At 42.3% G+C, this 12132-nt stretch overlaps 1 protein-coding gene across 4 annotated transcripts in view; it reads left to right on the top strand.

The window, feature by feature from the left end:
- fam184ab (family with sequence similarity 184 member Ab) overlaps window positions 1–12132 on the top strand; it is a 440896-nt gene that overhangs the window by 222878 nt on the left and 205886 nt on the right. For all 4 annotated transcript variants that reach the window (XM_060915808.1, XM_060915811.1, XM_060915809.1 and 1 more), the window contains exons 5-6: window positions 600–781; window positions 10217–10402. In XM_060915808.1, coding sequence (XP_060771791.1) covers window positions 600–781; window positions 10217–10402 — 368 coding nt within the window. The remainder of the gene's footprint in view (window positions 1–599; window positions 782–10216; window positions 10403–12132) is intronic.

The following is a 12132-nucleotide window of genomic DNA, read 5'->3' as shown; positions in this document are numbered from 1 at the left end:
TACACTTTTTTTTTATATCCACTGTATCAGGAAGCATTTTCAATCAGACTGCTTGTAATCTGTTATTCAGATTAATTAACTTAAGCTGCATCTGTTAGCCTTACAAAACAGCTGGGGCTTTATTGATTTTTTTTTTGTGCTATTTATAGGCTTAATACAAGGTAATGCAGATAAAAGGCATGAAGTCAGATGTTTGGCAAAGAGAGTTCTTTGAAATGAAGGTAGCAACTTGAAATAGTGATTGATTTTAAAGGGGATTATAAATGTACTGCTCCAGAACAGCGTGGGTGATCTGCAGATTTATTTACACATGATGAAACAGAAAAGCAACAACTCATCAGACGTTCACCGTCTTTGCTGTAATCAAAATCTGTTCTTTCAGCTATCCAGGTCTTGGTGTGTCGTGTCTTCTCTCTCTCTCTCTCTCTCCTACATTATCTAGCCACACCTGGTGTCCTAGTAACATCCATGAACTATGGCGCTAAAGTAAAAACACATGTCAGATACACAGACCTAAAGCTAGCATGCTACAGTTAAGAAGAGTTTGAAGCTTTCTTTGTTTTAAGCCCGAAAGCTATGAACGTGACCTGTGTCCTCAGGTCAGATCGGCAGCCTGCAGGCTACACAGATGACCCACGAGGCGGCAATCCGTGACCTGGAGTCGGAGAAGTCGCGTCTGAAGGACAAGGTGTTGCGTCTGGAGGAGGAGAGGGGAGCGCTGCAGAATAAGAGTCAGGCTCTGGACGAGAGGCAGAGGCAGCAGATCCTCACACTAGAGAAGGTACTGAGCGAACTACACCGCACGCTGCATACTACATCACTCACTGATTAGCATCGGATCATTATCAGTCACTATTGTTTATTACCACGCCTTGCATAAGTATTCACACCCTTTGAGCTTTTCAGCATGTTACAACCTGGAACTGACAGAGCCTTAACGGGCTACTTGTATTTCAAACTGCAGTGCATTTCCATATCTAATAGCATTTCCATTCGAATCGTTTACGTTGGTCGGTACAGTGAGAGAGTGACTTGTGCTTCGTAACACAACATCGACCGAGTGGCCACCGTTGAGGTGTTTAAAGGAGCCGTCATCGTTGATGTTCGTCACCAGCCAAATAAATACACGCCACCCTTCAGTGCTTCTTCAGAAGCTCCGTCCTTAAAATTTGTGACGAAGGTTAGCAAACCTACATCACGTCCGTTTCACAATTTCACCCCGTACGAAACGTGCCAGATCAGCTTGCTGAATCAAAACAATCAAAAGTCAGAGAACAACAGCAAAAAAATAGCGAGATCGTCAATGACGGCGTAGCTCACTCCGGCCCTGTCTAGTCCAGAAGGAACGATCTAAAGTGGGCCACCTTGCGCAATATAGCTATATCCACCCTAGGAATATTTGTCAGAAAGAATCCAAAATGGCGAGGAATTGAACAAGAAGAAATTATCTTTTTTAACTGCTCATTAAGGCTTAATTAGTCCATAACTTCATTAATAATTCTAATTAAGCAAATCTGGGTAGAAGTTATATGAACCCTAGGTAGCCCTACCTTCATGCCAAACAGAATCAAAATCAGTGAAGAATTGAGGGAGAAGTAGTGATTTGTGTGGAAACTGCTTGTTAGCGATTGATTAAAGGGGTACCAAATATACAGTTGCTGATGTGACAAAGTAACGTATTCTTAAGTATTCTATCAAATTTATATACTAGAAAACAACGAAATATCTTGGTAATTGTAAATATAATACTTTATACGCTAAACCGCACAAGAGTCGCCATTTTTAAAAGACCGTGACGTCAGCGCTACCCACTGCACTAGCGGAACTCTCTGAAATAGAGGAGATGAGCGTGTAATCATGGCGTCGGGCGCATCAAGTGAAAGCGACAGCTCTGTCGAATCATACGAAGAGATCCCGCAAGACACACTGCAAGTTCATTATGTCTAACTATTAAAGCTATTTTAAGTTCGTTTCTCAAGATGAGGATTTTTTAAGATGTTACCTTGTTGACAGTTTCGGCGAGAATCTTCCGCCTTCTTCAAAACAGTCACCAGATGTCGAGTGGTGACGTGCCTTATCAGCTGATGTTACGCTACGGAGGCGTGAACGTCCCGCCCAATTTGACAGGTAGTTCACGCCTCCTGCTGTCAGGTCGCTCCCCCAGGACACATCTGGTGACTGTTTTGAAGAAGGCGGAAGATTCTCACCGAAACTGTCAACAAGGGAACATCTTAAAAAAATCCTTGTCTTAAGAAACGAACTTAAAATAGCTAGGAGAGGTACTCTCGACTCCGGTGATGAAATAAGAGAAGAAAGCTCGGATGACGGCGAGGATGAGACTGATGCCGACCATGGGCATGGCGAGCGTGGGGCAGAGCGTATGCGTGCAGGTGACACGGCGTGGTGCTCGTGCGGAAAATGTAACGTGGAGTTGCTCACGAGTCCAGCAGAATTTATTTGCTGCAATGAGATAGGCGCCACCCGTGGACTTGCGAAATCGTCGCAAGAGGCAGAAACAGGTATTTCACACGTGCTATTCCCAACCTCAATGAGCCAACACAACTGGGCACATACATACGTCATGAGTGTTACGCAGAGAAAATGAACGTGCATTCTGATTGGATAAAATTAATATCATGGCAGGCTGTTCAAACTGCGGAAATAGTTTGCTCGAGCTACTTTCAAAACACTATAACTTTCCAACCTTAGAACAAAAAACTTTTGTAAGTCTTGAATAAGGTTCGTTAATGTGTGTTTTATTGTTATATTTACTCTATATATTGCCCTCTGTTCCCCTTTAATTACTCCATATCTTCATTATTAATGCAATTATGCAAATTTGCATGGAAGCTATATGCACCCTAGGCAGACCTACCTTCCTGCCAAAAAGAATAAAAATCGGTGAAGAATTGAGACAGAAGAAGTGATTTTTGTGAAATGAGGATGATGCCGGACAACACATGATGGCATAAGTTCGTCGGCCGGATGAGCTATTAAAAAAAACAAAAAAACAATGCCATTACTCTTTGAAAGTTTTTTTTTTTAATCTTCCTGTTAATAATTCCGGTGGCACGGTGGTGTAGTGGTTAGCGCTGTCGCCTCACAGCAAGAAGGTCCTGGGTTCGAGCCCTGGGGCCGGCGAGGGCCTTTCTGTGTGGAGTTTGCATGTTGTCCGCGTGGGTTTCCTCCGGTTTCCCCCAAAGACATGCAGGTTAGGTTAACTGGTGACTCTAAATTGACCGTAGGTGTGAGTGTGAATGGTTGTCTGTGTCTATGTGTCAGCCCTGTGATGACCTGGCGACTTGTCCAGGGTGTACCCCGCCTTTCGCCCGTAGTCAGCTGGGATAGGCTCCAGCTTGCCTGCGACCCTGTAGAAGGATAAAGCGGCTAGAGATAATGAGATGAGAATAATTCCATTTTCTTAGCTTCATTGTTGTTAGCTCATCCGGCTGACAGGTGATGAGCTTATGCCATCATGTGCTGTGTGTTGTTTGTCTGGCATTGTCCACATTTCACGAAAATTGCTTCTTCTCAATCAATATATTCACTTAAGATCTTTCCTCCTGGACTAGACAGGGCCGGAGTGAGCTACGCCATCATTGATGTTCTCGTTGTGTATTTATGACGAAGCACACACTACATTTCTAGCCCTTCGTTCGCTTGCTAGAAGGAGCTTCGCAAGTGTTCTTACATCGCTGAAGAACGTCATGGACATTTCTCTTCAGCAGCTTTTGCAGACCCTGATTGTCATATATCGTTTTTGTGAGTGTCGTAAAAGAACCGCAAACGCAGCTCATTAAGATTATACACTATATCTCACTGGGCTGCAACAGCCTGCGACTAGTTGGAGACACAACAATTGCGATAAAATATGCGAATTAGCGACAGTTTTCACTTTCAAAGGGTCTTCTGGGTTATCGAAGTGAATATTAAAATCTCCGACAACTAAAGCTTTGTCTAAGGAAATAACCAGATCTGGGAGAAAATCTGCAAATTCAAAAAGAAACTCAGAATATGGCCCCGGGGGCCTGTAAATAATAAGTAACACAATTAACTGGGTAGACTTATTTTTCGAGGCTACATACATTATATGAGTATGAAGAACTTCAATTGTATTAAATTTATAACCAGGTTTTTGTGTTACACCTAGATAATCATTATAAATAACCGCAACGCCTCCTCCTCTGCCAGTTAGATGAGGCTGATGTATATAACTGCATCCAGGAGGACTCGCTTCATTTAATGCTATATATTCATCTCATCTCATCTCATTATCTCTAGCCGCTTTATCCTTCTACAGCAGGGGTCTTCAATCCTATCCGCAAAGGGCCGGTGTAGCTGCAGGCTTTCATTACAGCCAAATTGGAGGCTCACTTGATTGTTGATTGGAGACGAGGATGAAATGATTAAACAAGTGAAATCAGGTGTAGCTCCTGCTTGGTTGGAATGAAAGCCTGCAGCCACACTGGCCCTTTGTGGATAGGATTGAAGACCCCTGTTCTACAGGGTTGCAGGCAAGCTGGAGCCTATCCCAGCTGACTACGGGCGAAAGGCGGGGTACACCCTGGACAAGCCGCCAGGTCATCACAGGGCTGACACATAGACAACCATTCACACTCACATTCACGCCTACGGTCAATTTAGAGTCACCAATTAACCTAACCTGCATGTCTTTGGACTGTGGGGGAAAACGGAGCACCCGGAGGAAACCCACGCGGACACGGGGAGAACATGCAAACTCCGCACAGAAAGGCCGTCGCCGGCCACGGGGCTCGAACCCAGAACCTTCTTGCTGTGAGGCGACAGCGCTATATATTCATGTTTCAGTTAAACAAAGTACATTAAACTCCTGATCAGTAATGAGTTCATTAGCCATTAGCGCTTTAGATGTAAGAGATCTAATATTTAATAGCCCCACCTTTAGATCAAAGGTGCTGGCAGCAGCTGTACAGTCAGCATGATCTAATTTTATATTGATTAGGTTACTGGAGCAAACTCTCTGAATATTTCTACCTTTTTGTTGAGCTCGGGGAACAGACAGACACAGTCTCGATGTAGTGGACCCTGAGTGACGACTCTGTGCAGCTCGCAGACAGTCGGTTTAGCCTGTTCGTCTGCTCCCTGGCCTTGGCTCTGGATTGTCAGAAATTAACTAGGCCTGTTCTGAGACTATGACCTATGCTGCAGGAAATGAGAGCAGCACCTTCCCGAGTGGGATGGATACTGTCCTGCCCTAACAGGCCAGCAGTGCCCTCAAAATTAGCCCAATTATCTATAAAGCCCACACTGTTTTCAGAGCACCACCTGGACAACCAGCAGTTCAGCGACCATAACCTGCTGTAAGCTACATCTGGCATACTACAGCATCGGACGTCGCCTTCGCTAATTTAAACACCTCTACAAAGTTACTCTTGGTAACCTCAGACTGACGAAGGCGTATATCATTAGCTCCTGCATGGATAATTATCTTTGAGAACCTGTGCTTGCCTAGGACCCTAAGATCACCTGCTATGTCCGGCACCCTGGCTCCTGATATACACCTGACTAAAGCTGCTGGTGCCCCTAAAGACTGAGCTAATTTCACGTGCCGTATGAAGGAGTCCCCTATAACCAGAGCTCTTTCAGGTTTCTCAGTGGGTGCATCACTAAGGAGAGCAAACCTTGACTTGCTGACTTTGGGACTGCGGTTGTCGTGAACGGTTTTGCACTCGGGTTTCCGTTGGTGGGGGGGTTTATAGAATCAACGAAGTTGACTTTATGTTAGGACTGTTAATGTTATAGTCATGTTGTCTGTTGTTGCCCGGATGGGGATGGGTTCCCTTTTGAGTCTGGTTCCTCTCGAGGTCTCTTCCTCATGTCGTCTGAGGGAGTTTTTCCTTGCCACCGTCGCCACAGGCTTGCTCATTGGGGATAGATTAGGGATAAAATTAGCTCATGTTTTAAGTCGTTCAAATTCTGTAAAGCTGCTTTGCGACAATGTTTATTGTTAAAAGCGCTATACAAATAAACTTGACTTGACTTGACTTGGAATCACACTGAATTGATATTCGCATATTTTACCGCAATTGTTGTGTCTCCAGCCCAGTGAGATACTGGCTCGCACTTCCTGTCTCAACTCGCACTTCCTGTCTGACGGAAACTGATTTGAGAAGGGTTCGTGACGGCTTTGCGACACCAGCGACGCATTTGCGGCTATTTTGAGAGAAATTTTGTCGCACTAATTTTTTGAACATGTTCAAAATTTCAGCGACGAAGGAGCGACACTTTGCGACTCATGCGAGGAAATTGAGAAGCCCCACGAATGTTTCAAGACACTTTTGAAACTCTCTCGCAAATGATGTTCACAAGCTGTCGCAGCCCAGTGAGATACTTCCCTTAGACTATAATATTTACTAAAAAAAGCTGTTATTGGATAAATATTGACCCCCCCATTGGTGTGAAACCCCCGAAATTACAGTAGTTCTGCCATCAGAAGTCAGTACAGTCGGAAATGTCACATGGGCTTGATATGAATAAACCTGTTCCTGGGTGAAACCACGATGTCCAAGGAACAATCAGAACAAGTCCAGGATGATGGACAAGTCTTGGTCACTGTACTAGAGTCAAATATCTTTTTTTTTAAATGATTTATTGCTTGAAATTGAGGTTCATGCAGCAGCAGCAGCAGGGTAAATCTGATATATGTCTTAAATTGGATTTGTTTCTTTCAACAGTTTGTCTGTTTTGCAAAGTAAAAGAGACCAAATTTGATTAGTTTGTATATAAGATATTCTGTAAAGACAGCAGCAGCATGACATTTTTAAAAATGAATTTTTATTGCTTCAGGGCATGATGTGTATTCTTCAAGCTGCCCAAAGTAATTCCTGCTCAAATAGGCACCGTGTTTGAACCGAGCTGTAGCTATATATGCTACTGGCTCACGCATACGGTTTCTTATTACACAGGTTTAGTTATTTCATCACAATTCGTAAATACAGACGCTTGTGTGGGCTGGGACTTCCTGCACAAGCTGCAGTTTTAAAAGCCGTACAGCGTTTAGGCCGTGTTTAGTGAATAATATGTTGCAAAGTGCCCTCCATCGATGCATTTCTGGAACAGAGTTGTTGTTTTTTTAGTCGGTACTTTTTAAATTAAAGGAAGGAAGGAAAGTTTCTTTTATTCAATGTTGAAATATTTAAATGTGAATTACAGCCTGGAGAAAAGGCCAAAGTAGATGTAGACAGTATCCACATCACACAATGCAGTTCCATGTAAATGTCAAGATGATTTTAATTCAGCTTCTCAAACCCCCCCCCCCCCCCCCCCATGTCCTGACAGTTCAGCATGTGAGCAATAATAAAACCTTCTGCAACATGGCAAGGGGATTTAACATTCATTCAGAAACTTTGATATAATCTCTCTCTCATATCTCTCTCTTTCTTTCTTGTTCTCTCTCTCCCTCTCTCTCCCCCTCTCTCTCTCATCTCTCTCTCTCTCTCTCTCTCTCTCTCTCTCTCTCATATCTAGGGAGGATCTCATTAAAAAAATCTCATAAAGGGGACCTAACATTCATTCAGAAACTTTCTGATATAATCTCTCTCTCTCATATCTCTCTCGTTCTCTCTCTCCCTCTGTTTCTCTCTCTCTCTTTTTCTCTCTCTTATCTTTCTCGTTCTCTCTGTCTCCTCTCTCTCCCTCTCTTTCTGTCTATCTGTCTCTCTCTTTCCTGTTTCCCCCTCTCTCTCTTTTTCCTCTCTTTCCCTCTCCTCTTTCTCTCTCTCTCCTCTCTCTGTCTCTCTCCCTCTCTTTCTGTCTCTCTCATATCTTTCTCGTTCTCTCTCCCTCTGTCTCTCTCTCCCTCTCTCTCTTTGTCTGTCTCTCTCTCTCATCTCTCTCTGTCTCCTCTCTCTCCCTCTCTTTGTCTGTCTGTCTTTCTCTTTCCTCTGTTTCCCTCTTTCTTTTCCCTCTTTTTCTCTCTCCTCTCTCTCTCTCTTTCTCCCTCTCTGTCTCTCTCCCTCTCTTTCTGTCTCTCTCTCTCCTCTCTCTGCCTCTCTCTCTCTGTCTGTCTCCCTTTCTCTCCCTCTCATCTCCCTCTCTGTTCTCGCTTTCTCTCCCTCTCTCTCTCTCTCTCTCTCTCTGTCCTCGCTTTCTCTCTCTCTGTCTCCTCTCTCTCCCTCTCTTTGTCCGTCTCTCTCTCTCTCTCCTCTGTTTCCCCCTCTCTCTCTCTCCTCTTTCTCTCTCTCCTCTCTCTTTCTCTGTTTCCCTCTCTCTCCTCTCTCCCTCTTTTTCTGTCTCTCTCTGCCTCTCTCTCTCTGTCTGTCTCCTTTTCTCTCTCTCTCATCTCCCTCTCTGTCCTCTCTCTCTCTCTCTCTGTCTCTTCTCTCTCCCTCTCTTTCTGTCTGTCTCTCTCTCTCTTTCCTCTGTTTCCCTCTCTCTCTTTCTCTCTCTTTCTCTTTTTCTCTCTCTCCTCTCTCTGCCTCTCTCTCTCTCTCTCTCTCTCTGGGGTGTATTTAGAGATTATCAGTGCAATACGTCACACTGAATTTTACACTTTGGGCTATAAATACTCTCAAGTACTTGACTTTATACTCGATTTTTATATTCACTTTTTTTTTGGTCACTATATTACCCTGGTATTCGATTCTTGAATCTGATTGGTCAGACAGTAGTTCAAGCTTGAATATGACTGATACATTAATATTAATGCACTTGTTTTAACACTTTATTGTTTCTATAGTAACAGCTTGGACCCTCCGCATAATCCAACACTCAGATCAGTCGCATAAACCAATTCTGAATATAAGGAACTTTTTTCCTGCATAAACATTGCCATAACTTTTGAACTCCAGTCTCCGGCTCAGAACACATCCCCAGCCAGCGCGCCTGTAGAGAAGAGAAGAACACGGCCTTGTGTTATGAATGTGGTCTGAGGTTTGGCGTTGCTATGACAACGTGGGGCTAAATGAAGGCAGGAGTGTGTGATTCACTATGCCGGATGTTCCTAGATGCTTTAATGGAGTCTCTTGCTTTTTTGTTTCAGGCTTGTTGAATTCGCTAACAATGCGGGACGTGCCGAGAGCTGAGGCCTGTCAGTATCCGAAACATGGTCGAATAACAAGTCTCCGTCTCTTCCTGTTCATCACAGACGCTGAAATTAACATGCTGCGTCTGAGTCTGAGTGCCCCTCAGGCTGTGCAGTTCCACCCCCTGCCAGTTTCCATGTGCGTTCTTCGGCTTAAAAGGTTATGTAAGCCTGTTAGGACCATGCGAGTTACACGAGACGCCTCTAGTTCACTAACGGTTGTGCAGATACTGTACATCCTGACAAGAATACGATCATCAGTATGTTTTTATATTATGGAATGTAAAGGAAAAAAATCCAAGAATCTTTACTTTTTATATCAAGACGTCTAGCTTGAACGTAGTCAGTAGTCCATGACACTGAATACTCAAATCTGGTTGGTCAGAATAGTTGATTTGTTAAGTAACGTGTTTTTAAAATTGAAAAATAAAGGTGCGTAATGATTAATCGGATGCTGATGCTTTATGTGAGGAGATGTTTCTTTAACCTTTATGGAAGAAGTCTCCAGTGTGAAGGTTAGAGAAGCAGTCTGGAGACCAAATGGTCGCTGGTTTGATTCCCGAGACCGGCAGGAAAAATGTGAGGGGACTCGAGTGAATGAACAGCACTTCTTTTCCCTCCCTGTGTATCATGGCTGAAGTGCCCTTGAGCAAGGCACCTAACCCCCAACTGCTCCCCGGGTGCTGTAGTATAGCTGCCCACTGCTCTGGGTATGTGTGTGTGCTCGTTGCTCACATGTGAGCGTTCACTGTGCTTGTGTACATGTGACATCTCCGCTTCTTTGTACAACATATTGTTCTTCAGGACAGGATTTTAAGAGTCTGGTGAGGAAACGACTATAACATAAGGAACTAGTTTCATCAACGTTTCGTTCTTTCATGAATTGTTTACCAGCTGCGGTACCTATTAGCAGAATGAGACATGCTCCTATAGAAAAAAAAAAAAGAACTTTGACCCCAGCGTTGATTTTTTTTTTCTTTTGACAAACGGTACGCCTACAAGTATTCTATTCCTCCTTACATAAGCGTAAACATTGGTCATTTCTGAAAGCAGATTAACTCACTCACTACCGCTCAGTCTGAAGTGTGGAAGATTTTCATCCTGGCGTTATTCCCGAGTTCAACACATCGTCCTGCTGTCCTCTCCCCTGTGCAGAATCTTCGCGAGGAAAAGCAAGCCTATGAGAAGGAGCTGATGAACCTGCGGAACAGATACGAGGAGGAAACCTCTCACTTCAGAGAGATGCAGAGCCGTGCGCTGGAGGAGCTCTCCAGAAAACACCGGGCCGCCCTGGAGAACACCCAGAGCTCGGCCGAGAAAGAGAAGAACCGACTGCTGGCCGTGAGTGCACTTTCATCTCGCGCACACACACACACAATGAAAAAAGGGGAAAGTAAGGAACGAACTCCTGTGTAGTTGTTGCCATTGAACTATATTGAATACACTGAAGGGCACACACTGACATCGTCTAAGGTATTAAGATATTACTACAGGAAGTTAAAAAAATACAATTTCAAAGGCAGAATTTCTACCAGATCTCATTTTCGTTTTCTTTCAGCGATTAATATAAGTTTCTGACCGTTACATTATTAAAACAGCTCTGAACGTGTCATTTATGGCATATTTGATTTCAACACCTTTTTAAAACGATGTACGTGGATATAATAGTGAACTAAATGTGTCACTTTAACATGACCAAATATTGAAGTATTTATTGAAATACTTCAAATGTTGAAATATTGAAATACATGAGAAGAACTTTGATAATTTTAAGTCTTTGGTTAAAACTTTTTTTTTCCCCTTCGGGCTGCTTATGGATAAATTTTAGATACTACAACTGATCGTATTAATGTATCATTATTATATTTAACAATTATTCCATGAAATCGAGTCGTACGTGAGCCAATATAAACTATAATCCATGTACAACAAGATTGAATGGAATAACTGTTTTATTCTATCCAAGTTCACTGGATTTTGAGAAACGGAGCATTTTTATTGTTATTTTTTTGCAAATTCGATCAATAAAAACTTCATACAAAACGTCCGACAAAATCAATTCCGCTTAGAATGTAAACAAACCGGTGAAATGACAGGAGCAATTTGCGAAAAATGCGATAATAATAAAGATTTGTTCTTATCATCAAATAATTTTATTCCATATTTTGTTCCTTTTTTTGGGGGGGGGGTTGTTTTCAAGTAGTTTTTATTTCGTCCTCGGTTGGTTAAGCAACACGCTCCACCGTTTTGTTTTTCTCTACTCACGGTATATGAGCTAACAGCCTGGTACTAGAGTAGCCAATCAGAGCGCGTGATTGCTCATATCCAGTGAATGTGGATCGAATAATATGTTTTATTATGAGGTATTTCTATGACATTCTGATTTCTTTTATAGAAACGTTTTATTAACTGATTTTTGCACCTGCAATATTTATATGAAGATAAAGATAAATTATTTTTGGACAATAAGTAATATAAATGTGTTTTGCCTGAGATATTTTATGTTTTATATCGGAATTTTGATATATGTTTTGTACAATAGACAATGTTTTGTAATTTAGCTATTTATTAATGTCTGTAATGCGCATTTGATCGTACTTAAATGCTAATTTGTTTATAATAATAATAATATTAGTAGTAGTAGTAGTATTTCCATCAGTTATTGAATGAGCTCTTTTTCTTTTTTTAATTAAACCTGAAATACTGCTCTAATTTTTTTAAAACCAGATTTTTACCTCGACCTCAAAAATCCTTCAAAAACCAAGTGACAATGGGGAAAAAACCCCACATCTAAGACTTTGCCATTCCTAATAAAATTATGATAAGCTGCAAAGAACTACTACTCCTGCATCAGTGTTGCTACTGGTACTGCTAATGTTTATTCTGTCTCGAACAGTATAACATTAGGCTTAATATTATTTAAAGCATTCAAATAGTTTTGTTTCTCAGTTGTATCGTGTTGTAAATTGTGCTGTTAATGGCTCGGAGTGTTTGGGTTCGATCAGTGCTGGATGGAAACGGCGTTACGAGGATATACAAGAGGGATGTCATTAGCTGAAAAATGAAAATGG

The sequence above is a fragment of the Neoarius graeffei genome, chromosome 3 (genome assembly GCF_027579695.1).
Source record: "Neoarius graeffei isolate fNeoGra1 chromosome 3, fNeoGra1.pri, whole genome shotgun sequence".
Taxonomy (NCBI): Eukaryota; Metazoa; Chordata; class Actinopteri; order Siluriformes; family Ariidae; genus Neoarius; species Neoarius graeffei.
Note: the sequence above shows the minus strand (reverse complement) of the source record. Positions and strands in the feature narration are given on the sequence as shown.